The sequence below is a fragment of the Chiloscyllium punctatum genome, chromosome 7 (genome assembly GCF_047496795.1).
Source record: "Chiloscyllium punctatum isolate Juve2018m chromosome 7, sChiPun1.3, whole genome shotgun sequence".
Classification (NCBI taxonomy): Eukaryota; Metazoa; Chordata; class Chondrichthyes; order Orectolobiformes; family Hemiscylliidae; genus Chiloscyllium; species Chiloscyllium punctatum.
In genome coordinates this window covers 96,530,063-96,545,763 of record NC_092745.1, presented here as the reverse complement: position 1 = coordinate 96,545,763, position 15,701 = coordinate 96,530,063, and the positions used below count along the sequence as shown (strand labels likewise).

Sequence of the window (15,701 nt, the reverse complement as noted above, 5' to 3'; positions counted from 1 at the left end):
GAAGTGTTTGGTCACTGGGCGGTGGGGTTGTTTCGTGCGTGTGTCCCAGAGATGGTCTTTGAAGCGTTCTGCAAGTAGACATCCTGTCTCCCCAGTGTAGAGGAGACCATGTCAGGACGAACAGATACAATAAATGACTTGTGTGGAAGTGCAGGTAAATCTCTGACTGGTGTGGAAGGCTCCTTTGGGACCTAGGACGAAGGTAAGGGGGAAGGTGTGTGCGCAGGTTTTGCAATTCTTGCGATAGCAGGGGAAGGTGCTGGGAGAGGAGAATGAGTTGGTGGGGATCTCCACTACACTGGGGAGACAGGGCGCCACACTGTAGGGATTCTGTGATTGGCAAAGCAGGTAGATTAGATTTTTTTTTAGATTAGATTACATTAGTGTGGAAACAGGCCCTTCGGCCCAACAAGTCCACATCGACCCGCCGAAGCGCAACCCACCCATACCCCTACATTTACCCCTTACCGAACACCTACGGGCAATTTAACACGGTCGATTCACCTGACCTGCACATCTTTGGACTGTGGGAGGAAACCGGAGCACCCGGCGGAAACCCACGGAGACACTGGGCGAATGTGCAAACTCCACACAGTCAGTCGCCTGAGGTGGGAAATGAACCCGGGTCTCTGGCGCTGTGAGGCAGTAGTGCTAACCACTGTGCCACCGTGCCACCCATAAAGTATGTTTCCTTTCAGAAATAAGATTCAATGCATCGCTAAGTTTGTAGGTTTTATCATAAATTTTGTTTCTTTGTGTTATTCCCAGGCAGGATAGGAGAAATCATTTGTTTTCTTAAGCTTTTGTGTACTATTTGAATATTTGTTTATAGGGATCCTCTTGAGATCATGTATAATGAAGCTGTATGTCCTCTTGCAAGTTTCCTCAAGAAAAGTCTTCTGACTAGCAATCAGAATATCATTTGGTAGTTGTATAGAAATAACTCTTGACTTTTTCATTCCCTAATCAGGAATAATGTGAAGAATTTAAGTTGTGTTGGCATGGTTTGAGAAGATTTGTAAATCAGGTTGAGGTTCTGGATGTATGTTTGCTCGCTGAGCAAGCAAACCTATATCCAAATTAAGTTCGATGGTAGCATTTACAAACTATGCAACAGTTTAGAGTCTTGGTTCCAAGGGGAAAAGAACACTTGCCTCTATAGTATAAAAGACTTTTTCACAAACCTTGTAAAGTTTAAGGAACAGCATCTCTTTTAGGAATGCTAAGGTTTTCTGGGCTCGTAAGTTCAACAGTTTCACTTTATAACCTGTGCCTTGTTTTATTTCCTTGCTCTTGATTTGGTTTTAATTTTTCTTTTTGTTTTTCTATTCTCCCTTTCTAAGGGCTGATGTTCCATAATTTTGCCAATCAGACCTCCTCCTGGTACCCCTTTTTTTAAAAAGAAAAAGCTTGTCCTAATAATGCTGCTTTTGGCCTTGCACTAGTGATCTTTTGTCATTTTGATTACCTCTGCCCTCCACCTTGTCAGACCTCCCCTATGAATTTTTTCTTTTTTTTTCGCCCCCCCCAAAAAAAACCTGTCCAATGGACTTTTCCGAACTTGCTCTCTTACAATTGCTCAAATTACGTTCCATATCCTTACTACTTTATTCTTTCACAGGATGTGGGCATCACTGGAAAAGCTGATAGTCATTGCACATTTGTTAATTTTCCTTCAACATAATATATTGCTAGAGCTTTTCAGAGGGCACTTAAAAGTTGATCACATTGTTGTATACCTGGAGTCACATCAAGACTCAATCAGGGAAGGATTTCCTTCCCGAAAGAACATGAGTGAATTGGATGGACTTTTGCTCATTATGTAAAGTGTAACTGAAGTGTCTTTTATTGTGTATGACATATTTGTTTAGTGGGTGAGCCTGAATTATGATGATACTACTCCCTAAATAAATTTTGTATCCAAATTGTATCCTCCATGGATTGTTTATCCAGCAAGTGTTTATTGTTCATAATCATAGTAGCTTTTCATTCGCTGAGGTGTAGGATTCTCATTTACATGAGAGGAAGATGGTTAAAAGTACGTAGTCCAAAATATGAACCGTAGTCCAAATATAAATAGCGGAGATCTGAAACACAAACAGAAATAGCTTGAAAAACTGAGCAGGTCTGGCAGGATCTGTAGAGAGAATATTTTGAGGTCAGTGACCTTCTACAGAACTGAAAGCAGCCAGGAAAGGTGGTATTTTTAAGATTAGATTAGATTCCCTACAGTGCGGAAACAGGCCCTTCGGCCCAACAAGTCCACCGAAGAGCAACCCACCCAGGCCCATTCCCCTACATTCACTCCTGATTAATGCACCTAATATTATGAGCAATTTAGCATAACCAATCCACCTGACCTGCACATCTTTGGACTGTGGGAGGAAACCGGAGCACCTGGAGAAACCCACACAGACACTGGGAGAACGTACAAACTCCACATAGACAGTTTTCGAGGCGGGAATCGAACCCTGGCGCTGTGAGGCAGCAGTGCTAACCACGGAGCCACTGTGCCACCCTGTGCCATCAACTTATGTTGATAAGGCATGGGGGCTAAAGGAGTGAGCGGATAGGTAGAGATGCAGCCGAGAGACAGGGGGGAGAAAAATAAAAGGTCATTTGGCAAAGGAATTACTGGTAGTAAGCTGGGAAGAAGAAGAAGAATCTTGATAGTGAGGGCAATGAACAGTTGTAAGTAGTTTGGTTTCAGCATGGCCAACCCGTTTCATGATAGAACCTGGGATAGGTCGTGACATCATGACCTCTTTACTTGAGATGCATTTGGCAAATGGAACTTCACAAAATAAGCATGTGCATTGACTGACAAAAAGAATGCTTTTCAAAGTTTGGGAGAAGATTTGTAGCTCGGGTGCTCGTTGTTGTGGTTCTGTTCGCCGAGCTGGGAATTTGTCTTGCAAACGTTTCGTCCCCTGTCTAGGTGACATCCTCAGTGCTTGGGAGCCTCCTGTGAAGCGCTTCTGTGCTGTTTCCTCCGGCATTTATAGTGGCCTGTCTCTGCCGCTTCCGGTTGTCGGTTCGAGCTGTCCGCTGTAGTGGCCGGTATATTGGGTCCAGGTCGATGTGTTTGTTGATAGAATCTGTGGATGAGTGCCATCAACAAACACATCGACCTGGACCCAATATACCGGCCACTACAGCGGACAGCTCGAACTGACAACCGGAAGCGGCAGAGACAGGCCACTACAAATGCTGGAGGAAACAGCACAGAAGCGCTTCACAGGAGGCTCCCAAGCACTGAGGATGTCACCTAGACAGGGAACGGAACGTTTGCAAGACAAATTCCCAGCTCGGCGAACAGAACCACAACAAAGAATGCTTTCACTAAAAGGTTGCTTTCAGATAAGATTAAGAGCACCGCACCTTGGTGGGAATTGATTCAGACTTTATCAACTCCATACTGTACACAGTGGAATGCAATGTTTTTGTAAGAACAGAGAAAACTGGATATAACTTCATTGCTGAAGGTGGAATTTAGAATTCGCATCTGAATCAGTGGCCAGTTCAAACACTACCATGACAATTGAGAGAAGTCTATTAATATATCTGAAATGGAGTTATTGTTATTGTTAATTATTCTAAGTAATTTACCAGATTGTTACCAAAATCCATCTGGTTCACTATGTCCTTTTAGTTCAGAAAGTAAGTTGTCAAGAGGATATCAGGAGTTTGCAAAGAGGCTATATAAGGTGCTGGAGGGTTACTCATGTTGTCCCCCTGTAAAGGAAGGGTAGTAGGGATATTCTCTAACTACAGACCAGTGAGTCTGATGTCAATGGTGGGAAAGTTGCGAGAGAAGGTATTGAGGGATAAAATCTATTTCTATTTGCAAAAGAATGGGCTTATCAGTGATAGGCAACATGGTTTTTATGCGGGGGAGATCGTGCCTTACCAACTTAATAGAGTTCTTTTGAGGAAGTGACCAAGTTGATAGATGAAGGAAGAGCTGTACATGTCATATACATGGACCTTTAGTAAAGCGTTCAATAAGATTCCCTATGGTAAACTAATGGAGAAAGTGAAGTCACGTGGTGTGCAGGATGTTCTAGCTAGGTGGATAAAGAACTGGTTGACACAGACAGAGTAGTAGTTGAAGGGAGTTTCTCAAAATGGAGAAAGATGACCAGTGGTGTTCCACAGGGATCAAGTGCTGGGGCCACTGTTTGTGATATACATAAATTATCTGGAAGAGGGCACTGTTGGTATGATCAGCAAGTTTGCAGGTGACACGAAGATTGGTGGAGTAGGAGAAAGCATAAGAGACTGTCAAAGAATACAAGAGAATATAGATAGACTGGAGAGTTGGGTGGAGAGGTGGCAGATGGCGTTCAATCCAGGCAAATGTGAGGTGATGCATTTTGGGAAGTCTAATTCTAGAGCGAACTATACAGTAAATGCAAGAGCCTTGGAAAAAATTGATGGGCAGAGATCTGGGAGTGCAGGTCCGTTGAACCCTGAAGGTTGCTGCACAGCTGGATAGTGTGGTCAAGAAGGCATATGGTGTGCTTGCCTTCATCGGACGGGGTATTGAGTATAGGAGCTGGCAGGTCATGTTAAAATTGTACACAACATTGGTTTGGCCACATTTAGAATACTGTGTACAGTTCTGGTCACCACATTACCAAAAGGATGTGGATGTTTTGGAGAGGGTGCAGACAAGGTTTACAAGGATGTTGCCTGGTATGGAAGGTGCTAGCTATGAAGAGAGGTTGAATAGGTTAGGATTGTTTTCATTAGAAAAAAGGAGATTGTGGGGGGACCTGATTGAGGTCTACAAAATCATGAAGGGTATAACAGGGTAGATAGAGAGGAGCTTTTTCCCAGGGTAAAGGATTCAATAACGAGAGGTCATGCTTTCAAGATGAGTGGTGAAAAGCTTAAGGAAGATACACGCGGCAAGTACTTTACCACCTCTGCTGGCAACACGTTCCAAGCACCTACCACCCTCTGTGTCGAGGCAAGCATGGTAGATTCATTTAAGATGCGTCTGGACAGATGCATGAGTAGGTGGGGAGCAGAGGGATACAGATGCGTAGGAATTGGGCGACAAGTTTAGACAGTGGATTTGGATCGGCTCCGGCTTGGAGGGCTGAAGGGCCTGTTTCTGGGCTGTAAATTTTCTTTGTTCTTTATTCTTATTATAAGTGAAGTGAGTGGGAAAAATTAGCAGGTGGAGTGTAATATAGGATGTGTGAACTTTGGCAAGGTGAAGAGATCTTAATCTGAATTTAAATCCATCTCTATTGAAATCTATCCTTTTCTCATTTCTGCTAATTTTGGGGAGGCAGTTCGTAATTCCAAACTTTATGCTAATGTTCAAGGGACATAGGTTTGAATCCACTATGAAGTGCAGGGAAAACTGAAATCTATAATCTGTTCCTTTTAGCGGAGGAAACCTGCCATCCTTGCCAGTAATGCCCTCATCAAATGAATGAATAGGGAAAAAAAAATCCAATGTGCTAGTTTCTCACTTCAGACTTGTGCTTTTTCACAGCTGCCAGTTTCCAGGACATAAAGGCATGAATTGTTATTTCTTATGCAATAAGTCCTGCTTTTATGTCCCACAGAACTGTTTAATTAAGATGGAAGAGAATGGGTACACAGGAGTTTTGGGTGACTTTGGACTGGCAGAGAAAATCCCTGATAAGTAAGTATACCACATTTTCCCCTTTTAAATGTAATTTTCTACTTGAAGTAGCAGAATTATAATCCTCGGGCAACTATGAGAAAATAACAATGAATAGAAAATTGCATCCCTCAAAATTGTTGAGATATTTAATCATGTTTTTAATAACTGTTGTTTTGAGCATGAATGAATGTGGTTCCCATTCAAAAAGGTATATGGTGATTTGTGGCAGTGTCACCAGACTAGTAATCCAGAGGCACTGGCTCAAACACCACCATGACAACTGGGAGAACTCTATTAATATATCTGGAATGGAGTAATTGTTACCTTTTTAATAATTCTAATGAATTTACCAATTTGTTACCAAAACTCATCTGGTTCACTCTGTCCTTTTAGTTCAGAAATTAAGTTGTCAAAAAGATATCAGGAATTTGCAAAGAGGCTATAAATAGGTTAAGTGGGTGGGCAAAAATTGGCAGGTGCAATATAATGCAGGATGTGTGAGCTTTGGCATGAAGAATAGTAAAGCAGCATATTTAATGGAAAGAAGTTGCAGAACTCTGAAAGATCTGAGTGTGTTAGTACATGAATCACAATGTTAGTATGCAGGCACAACAAGTGAAAATAGAATGTTGTTTATTGTAAGGGAATGAAATTGAGAGGAGGGTATGTTGTTACAGTGGAATAAAAGTTGTTGAGGCCACCTCTAGATTACTGTGTATAGGTTTTGTTGTCTCCTTTAAGAAAGGACATAAATGTTTTGCAGTTCGTAGAAGATTTACTTGACTAATATCCAAGATAGGAAAGTTACCTTAGGATGAGAGGTTGATCAGCTGAGCCTGTATCCATAGAAATTTAGAAGGGTGAAAGGTAAGTCCATTGAAACATTTTAAGATCCTGAGAGGACTTAACAAGGTGGATAATGAAAGAATGTTTTCCATTTTCAAGATTAGTAGGGGACATAATATAAAAATTAGGGGTCTCACATTTAAGATGGGGATGGGGATGAGGAGGATTACTTTAAGGGTGCAAGTCTTTGGAACTGTTTCCCCAGAGAGTAGAGGAGGGGGGTTGTTGAATGCTTTAAAGGAAGAGGTAGACTAAGAAGAGAGTTGAGTGTTATCAATGGTAAGCAGGAATGTGAAGTTGAGGCTGCAATCAGATGGGTTATGTAATACTAAATGTCAGAGCAAATGGCCTACTGTTAGTTGTTATGTTCCTATTAACCAACATAAGACACAGTATAATGATTTGCTTTGGAAAAATCTTGAAACAATGTTGTGGTTCTGTTCGCCGAGCTGGGAATTTGTTGCAGACGTTTCGTCCCCTGTCTAGGTGACTTCCTCAGTGCTTGGGTGCCTCCTGTGAAGCGCTTCTGTGCTGTTTCCTCTGGCATTTAGAGTGGTTTAAATATAAATGATATAAATGCCGGAGGAAACATCACAGAAGCGCTTCACAGGAGGCACCCAAGCACTGAAGGTGTCACCTAGACAGGGGGCGAAACGTCTGCAACACAAATTCCCAGCTTGGCAACAGAACCACAACAATGAGCACCCGAGCTACAAATCTTCTCACAAACTTTGAAATCTTGAAGCAATATTTGAATATCTATTTACATGTGATGACTGAATAATAGGGAATTCTGCTAATTCCCAATTGTTCTCATGAAGGTTCTAGAGAGCCTTTTTTTAAACTGCCGTAGTCTAGATTATGAAGACATATCCATGGTGCTGTTAGTCTCCCAGGATTTTGAACTGGTAATTTGGGGGAAAAATAGTGTGTTACCTAAAAGTGGTGGTTTTCCCTGATGCCTATGTTCTTCTGTGTAGCAGAGGTCCAGGTTTTGGAGGTTCCATTGTAGGAGTCCTGGTGAGTTGTTGCATTGTATTTTGTAGGTTGTAAACATTTGCAGCCTTGATTCATTACTGGTAGAGGGAGTGTATAATATTATGGATGAAGTGTCACTGAGTGGGCTGAACTGCTTGAGAGTTTTTGGAGCTGCACTAAAACATCATATTTCAGACAGGTGCCTTTGTAGATAGTTCATAGTCATTAGATAAGTTGCTAATGATATTTAGCCTCTGGCCTGCTCTTGCAGCCAGTGTTTAAAAGTGCAATTTGTTACGTTACAAGTAGCAATTGTCTCTCACGCTTAAGAAAAATGGACATCTTTCGACTTGCATCAAACTAAGTTAACAGTTTTTTAAAAAAATGTATTCATTTGTGGGATTTGGATATCACTGGCTGGCCAGCATTTAATGCCTATCCCTAGTTGCCCTTGAGAAGATGGTGGTGAACTGCTGCTGCAGTCCACCTGCTGTGGGTTGACCCACAAAGCCACTAGAGAGGAAATTGCAGGATTTTGATATAGCGACAGTGAAGGAATGGCAGTATATTTCCAAGTCAGGATGGTGAGTGGCTTGCAGGGGAACTTGAAGACGGTGATGTTTTCATATATCTACTGCCCTTATCCTTCTAGATGGAAGTGGTTGTGGGTTTGGAAGATGCTGTTTGCAGATCTTCAGTGGATTTCTGCATTGCATCTTGTAGACAGTACACACTGCTGTCACTGTGCATGGTGGGAAAGTATCAAAGTCTGTAGTCTAGAGAGCTGTGTTTGCCATCCTAAAGGGATGGGGGAAATGGTTTAACTGGAGTTCTGGGTTGGATGAGTTTTAGGCAGTGGAGCCAGGGTTCAGCATGCGCAGCAAAAGGAGCAGCTGAGCATAACTAGTTTCATATCTGCCAAATTCAGTCTCTATGTCCTGGTTTCACAAATTCAACATTTTTTAAAAATTTAATCAAAGCATCTGTTGTATTCTGTAAGCTGGTCAATCCAACAAATAGGAGTCAATACCAAAGACGCACTGGAGGCTGATCCTAGAGCAGATGCTGATGACAAAAACTTTATCACTGGAGACCCAGGCTTGACTGATACAGCAGAGTCATCTCTGGTGACTTAAATTTTTCAATAGCCAACTCTTCTGTTTCAAAGAATGCATGTCATTTTTGAAGGTTGAGGACTTGCTGTGAGGTATAGGGTCCAGGAGCAAAGGAATAGAAGAGAAGATAGATGCGAGATATATGGTAAGGAAAAATTCGCAAAGGATATAAGTTAGGTTATCTCACTTTTTACTTACCAAATGCTCACTAGGATTGCCAACCCTCCAGAATTACCCTGAATGAATTAAAGATCAATCTCCAAGATATTGCTGCAAGCAAAGCCAGAAGGAAAATTGTTGATGCATTATAAAGAATTGCGTTTATTTTTAATTTGCTTTGTTTATCAATTATAAAAGTTTTGGAGATTGACAGTCAAGAATCATCTAATTGGATTCACAAAAAATTCTGTGCATTTACCAATTGGGCTGGAGGAGCTGGTGCATTGTGGTGATGGACATCTTTGTTGTATGACTGTTGGAAACATCAGGTTATCGATTGAGTGAGTGAAGATGAAGGACAACTGCTGGGGTGTGGGTATTTCTGGCAAGGCCAGCCTTTCGTACAATCTATATTGATGTGGTAAAATGGGATCATGTTGGAAAATAGTTTGCAAACCATTGTTGTCACCTTGTGCTTTGCTTTCCTTGTACATAGTCCAGTATAGTTAGGTTATTTTGCTTGTTTGGATTTCAATCTGTATCAGAGGCACTAAATAGATTGAATGCTAAAATGTACAAATCACTTTCGTGACTTGATACAAATGTATTGGTCTGCAATTCTGACTTCAATAGAAGATATACAAAGCGACGGTGAACATTCCTACCCACTTGGTATAACATAGGAAAAGTGTGAAGTTATTCACTTGGATATAAAAATACATAGTCCAGAATATTTTTGATATGATGTAGAATTTGTCAGTGTCGATGCTCAAAGAGGCTTGGGTATTCTTAAACAAGAAATGTAGAAATTTGATGTGCAGTTATGGCAGCAATTAGAAAGGCAGATGGCATGTTGGCCTTTATTGAAAGGGAGACTTTGTTTGTTGTGGCGTGTGGAAAAGTACAGTAAGTTGGTTCCTGGGCTAAGCAAATTGGGTCTAGGTCCACCTGAAAGTTAGAGCAATGAGAAGCAATCTCTTCAAAGATTCTGAAGAAATTTGATAAAAAAAATTGGTCTGCTAGTTAGAAATCTAAAATATAGGGTAGGTGAACAATCACTTAAGATTGAAATGGGGAGAAATTACTCCATCCAAAATCTTTCGAATCCTCTACCCAGGATTGTGGATTCTCCATTGTCGAGTGCTTTTGAAGCTGAAATACATAGATTTTTTTGCTGTTTCAGGGAATGAGGTATATGAGAGTGGGCAGGAAAGTGATGCTGAAGTTAAAGATCAGTCATAATCATATTGAATGGCACAGCAGACTCAATAAGCCATCTGTGTTTATCCTTCCTATTTCTTGTCTTCTAAAGTCTAATTGTACCACCCCATTCGAATTGGAGTATAAGTGGTATAGTTATGTCATCCTTGTCACTGAAGACTTGCAGATGTTTTTGTCCTTGGCCTCCAATTTTCAGACTTTTCTTTTTGCCTTTGACCATTCTCTACCCTGGTCAAAAACCTTTTGCAATTAAGATAGGGCTCCTCGATGGTTTGTGGGCATTATGATTGTCTTTGTTCACCTGGGTCATGATTTACTGCAAAAAAAAAAGATACTTTAAGTAACTGGTTCTATGGCAAACAATTTTTATGTCAATATTACCATGCACTGAATATCAACATTTTAATGCTATGCTAAAGAAAGCATATCAAGTAAATAGACGTTTTTGTAAAATAGCAAAGCATGTTACTTACTTTTTTATTTTAAATTTCAGTGCAAGTGTAGAAAAGTTGTCAGTGGTTGGATCACCTTTTTGGATGGCTCCAGAGGTACTTCATAGTGAGCATTATAATGAAAAGGTAAGTGTTCTGTCTTAGATTAGCAGCAAACATCATTGTTTGCAAAATAAAACTGAGTGTATTGTTTATTCCTTTTTTATTTCACTTGAATTTTCCTTGATTTGTTAAAAAGAACAAGGAAAATCTGCTATGTAATAGAAAATATTTGTGTACTTAAAGCATTAAAGCTAACCAAAGTTGCATATCAGGTAGTTATTCAATCTGTGGTTACTTTGCTTCTTCCAAAGTCCATCCAACTATACCATATTAACCTTTTGAGTGTCAGTTTTGCCATTTATGTATCTCCCCAGGCTTGTTCTTGTCAGGCAGTATTGGTTCTCAACAGCAGTTAGAAAAGGCAACCTTCAGTTCTCATGTAGTCAGGGGCATGTTTGTCAAATTCCAGGCACAATGAAGCAGAGTGAGGTAACATTCATTAATTTACAGTGCTTTAATCTGTTGGACGTATAATATGGATGCCTGAATATTATGAATGGTGATATATTTCCTTATGTGGATGGTGAGTGGCTTGGTGGGGAACTTGCAAATAGAGATTTCCCATGTATGTGCTACCCTTGTCCGTCTAGATGGAAGTGTTCGTCGGTTTGGAAGGTGCTGACCAAGGATTTTTGGTGAACTTCTGCAGTACATCTTGTAGACACACATTGCTGCATGTTGGTATTGGAGGGAGTGAATGTTTATAGTTTTGGTGCCAATTAAGCGGGTTGCTTTGTTCTGGATGGTGTCTAGCTTCTTGAGTGTTGCTGGAGCTGCACTCATCCAGGCAAGTGGAGATTACTCCATTACACTCCTGACTTGTGGCTTGTTGATAGACTGCCTTTGGGCAATCAGGAGGTGAGTTATTTCGGTATTCCTAGCCTCTGACCTGCTCTTACAGCTACTTATTTATATGGTGAGTCCAGTTCATTTTTTGATAATGCCAGGGTGTTGATTATGTGTGATTCAATTATGGTAACACCATTGAATGTCAAGGGGGTGGTGGTTGGATTGTCTCTTTTTGGCGATGGTCACTGCCTAGCATTTGTGTGGCACAAATGTAAATTTTATCCCAGGCATGCATGTTGTCAGATCTTAAGAACTGCAGATGCTGTAAATCAGAAACAAAAACAGAAGTTGCTGGAAAAGTCTGGCAGCATCTGAAAAGAAATCAGTTAACATTTTGGGTCCGGTGTCCCTTCCTCAGAAGGCAAGTCTTGTTGCGTTTGAACATGGACCGCTTCAGAATTCAGCAAATGGTGCTGAACACTGTACAATTAGCAGTGAACATTCCCACTTCTGACATTGAGGGAAGCAGCCGAAGATGGTTGGGCTTGGAACACTAATTACCTCTGCAGAAATGCTCTGGAGCTGAGAAAATTGACCTCCAACAACCACACCAATTTTCCTATGTGCCAGTATGATTCCAACCAGTGGAGATTTCCTCCAATTCCCATTAATTCTGACTTTGCTAGATCTCCATGATGCCATATTCTTTCAAATGTGGTGTTAATGTCAAGGGCTGTCACTCTCACCTAGTCTCTGGAATTCGGTTCTTTTGAATCAAGGCTGTAATGAGGGCAGGAGTTCAATGGCTCTGATGGAACCCAAACTTGGTGTCAGTTGCTGCTGAGCTAGTGCTATTTGATGACACCTCCTATCACTTTACTGAAGAGCAAGAATAGACTGATGGGCTGGTAATTGGCCAGGTTGGATTTGTGCTACATTTTGAGTACAGGACATATGTGGGCAATTATTTACCTTGGAGAGATACCAGTGTTGTAGCTGTACTGGAACAGCATGGCTAGGAGGACAGCAAGTTCTGGAGTACAAGTCTTGTGTACTATTGCTGGAATGTTATCAAGGCCTGTTGCCTTTGCAGCATCCACTGCCTCTTATTGTTTGTTGATATCAAATATACTCATTGATACTGGCACGTTCAATGGTACTGAATTTGTAAGTGTTGTGTAACAGGAAAAACTTTTTTAAAAAAAACTTATCTTGCTATTAGCATCACTGGAGAGGTGATGACCTAGTGGTATAATCATTAGATTATTAATCCAGAAACTCAGCTAATGTTTTGGGGACCCAGGCTCAAATTCCAGTATCTGCCACTTTGGGATTTGAAGTGGATTTCTAAACAAAATTTGGAATTAAGACCGTGACACCATTGTCAATAGTCAGAACAACCCATCTGGCTTACTCATGTTCCTCAAGGAATGATCTCTGCCAACCTCACCTGGTCTGACCTATTGTAACACCAGAACCACAGCAATGTGTTGAATCTCAACTGCCCTCTGAAATGGCCCAGCAAGCCAGTCAGTTAGGTAAATTGCTGCAAAGTCTCAACATGTGGACTGCAGTGGTTCAAGAAGGCAGCACACTATCATCTTCTCAAGGACAACGAGAGATGGGCAATAGATGTCAGCGACATCTATGTTTAACTTGATGCATTGTCATGCAGCTCTCTTGAGGGAGGAACTAAGTGACTTAATTCAGTTCAAAATCCTGTGTTCGTATGCGTGATGAGAAATGTTTTGAATTTGGCTTTTTTCATACTTGCTAAGCTCTGGTTACTGTTTCATCTGTCCTTTTTCATATTGATGTGATAAGCATGTAACTGACTAGAACTTGTAAAGATAATTAGTCCAGGGAATTTCTGTGCAAAGTTTTGAAGGACCATTACGTCTTTTAAAGAAGACACATGGTTTTTAGAAGAAAATTAAGTATATTTTCTTTTGAATGAGTAAGTAGCAAAATATAACTACTGAAAAATGTTTTGTTGCTGCCTGCACTCTTTAATAAATCTGTTTGGTAGCTAAAGGCCAAGATATGACTTGGAGGAAATGTTATTTCACTTTCACTAGCTCAGAGGGTCCATTTGGTGTGGTATACAACTTGTATCAAAAATTATACATATAGTTCTCTGCTACCCTGGATGCACGGCCACACTTTATTTGAATATTTAGCAACTGGAAAGTTTTCAGCAACTGGATTTTATTTGCAACAAAAGGATATATTTGATTAAATAAGTCATGCCCAAATATGTCAGGTCAGATAGATTTTGAAAATCCTGTTATGATATTTGAAGGTCATCGTTACCATCACTGACTCTTGTCTGCCTCACAGACTGTTGTCTGACTGTGTGCTGCAAATGATGTTTAGAGATGTTTTTGGTATAATCATGGAAGGAATGGAAAAGGTTAGTGGGGTAGGTGTAGATAGCATGCTGGGCTTTTTTGCAGCGGCTTTGGAGAGTATCATAGATGTTTTGCTTCCATCGTATAAACTTTGGATACATAGCTCTAATTTTCAGCGTAGTTTAGACTCTAAAGTAAAAAGACATACTCACCTTGGTGGAATAGTGAAAGTTTGGTAGATTAGTCCTTGAGATGAAATAGTTGTCTAGTGATGAGAGGCTGATTAAATTGGGCTTATTCACAAGATTAGAAGAAAGGTGATCTAATCATAACATAAAAGATTCTGAAGGGGCTTGACAGGGTAAAAGGATTGATAGGTTGCTTTCCCTGGCCAGGGTCTATAGAACATGGACACCCAGCCTTATTTGGGAAAAACAATGACTAATTAAACTGAAATGAGATGTTTTGGTGGTCAGAGTTGTAAATCTTGGGGTTCCATACCATTCATGAGATATAGCATCATCAAGAATGTATGGAATATATAATAAAAAGGAGTGGTCGCAGATTAACCCTGATGGTATTGAACGGTAGAGCAGACTTGATCCATGGGCTCCTGCTCCAGTTACATTTAAGTTCTGGTGGTGTTATGATTCTTTCTTTCTTGGCCGTGAAGTACTTGAACATAAATTATTCTCCAATAATTAATTCAATTTTTAAAAGATTTATGTATAACTGTAATAATTTAATAGCTAAATTGCCATAAAGCTTTGTTTCTAACACTGTTTGTAATTTAATGACAGGCAGACGTGTTTTCGTATGGCATTATTCTATGTGAAATAATTGCCAGAGTACAAGCTGATCCTGACTATCTACCTCGGACAGTGGTAAGGAGTGAGTTTTTGATCCTGCTTTGTTAAGCTAAGAAAATATCACTTTTCATAAATGTTCTGTGGTTTAACATGTTGAAGGTGTACTTTTAGAAGGTTTTTTAAAAAAAAATAAGTTGGGGAATCTTCTTGCATTTGCCTAATTATGTCAAATGATGGGCGAACATCCATATGGGAATAGGAATGGAAACACTGATTCTTAAATATACCAAATTGGTTATTTCTCAGCAGACCAGTGTAATGCTGCTATGTTGATCAGTAGTATTGTAGAAGTTGAATTTGTGACCCCAAACCTGACTCCTGCAGAACTGCAATAGTCACTGGCTGCCATCCTCTGTCCCCACTCTCTGCCTTCTACCAGTCAGCCAATCCTCTATCCATGCCAGTATCTTGCACCTAATGCCAATGGCTCTTATCTCATTTCACAGCCTTTGTCAAAAGCCTTCTGGAAATCTAAATCAATCATACTGGCTTTCTGTTTCGCTTGCTTGTTACATTCTCAAAGAATTCTTACCAATTTATCATGTATGACCTTCTCTTGACAAAGCTGTGCTGACTTTAGCTCTATTTTACCATGCACTTCCAAGTAGTCCACAGTCTTATCCTTAGTAATTGACTCTAAAATCTTACCAGCGACTGAGGTGAAGCGATCCAGTCTATAACTTCTCATTGCTGCCTACCTCCCTTCTTTAAACAGGAGTATTACATTAACCATTTTCAAGTTCTCTGGGACCCTCCCTGACTCCATTGATTCCTGAAAGATCGTCACCAATGCCTCCATAATCTCCTCCTATCTTGTTCAGAGACCTTGTAGTCTATTGGGTCAGGATGATTTTTCAGCCTTTCAGATCTTTCAGCATCCCCAGCATCTTCTCCTTAGTGATAGCCACTACACTCCTCTCTGCCCCTACTCTCTTGAAGTTCTGGTATGTAGCTGACATCTTCCACTGTGAAAACTGATGTGAAGTACCAATTCAGTTTCTCTGCCATTTGTGTTCCACATTAGTACTTCTGCAACCTCATTTTTCAGTAGTCCAGTGTTCACTTCTGCCTCTCTCTTGGGTATCTTTTTTAAAAAAACTCCCACAACCTTCTTTTATATCACTAACTAGCAACTCTAATTTCATCTTTTCCCACCTCCCCAAGTTACTTTT

The 15,701-nt window shown here is 40.5% G+C and overlaps 1 protein-coding gene across 8 annotated transcripts in view; it reads left to right on the top strand.

The window, feature by feature from the left end:
* Window positions 1–15,701, top strand: part of tesk2 (testis associated actin remodelling kinase 2) — a 104,591-nt gene that overhangs the window by 62,619 nt on the left and 26,271 nt on the right. For all 8 annotated transcript variants that reach the window (XM_072574379.1, XM_072574374.1, XM_072574375.1 and 5 more), the window contains 3 exons: window positions 5,586–5,665; window positions 10,460–10,544; window positions 14,461–14,544. In XM_072574379.1, the coding sequence (XP_072430480.1) occupies window positions 5,586–5,665; window positions 10,460–10,544; window positions 14,461–14,544 (249 nt within the window). The remainder of the gene's footprint in view (window positions 1–5,585; window positions 5,666–10,459; window positions 10,545–14,460; window positions 14,545–15,701) is intronic.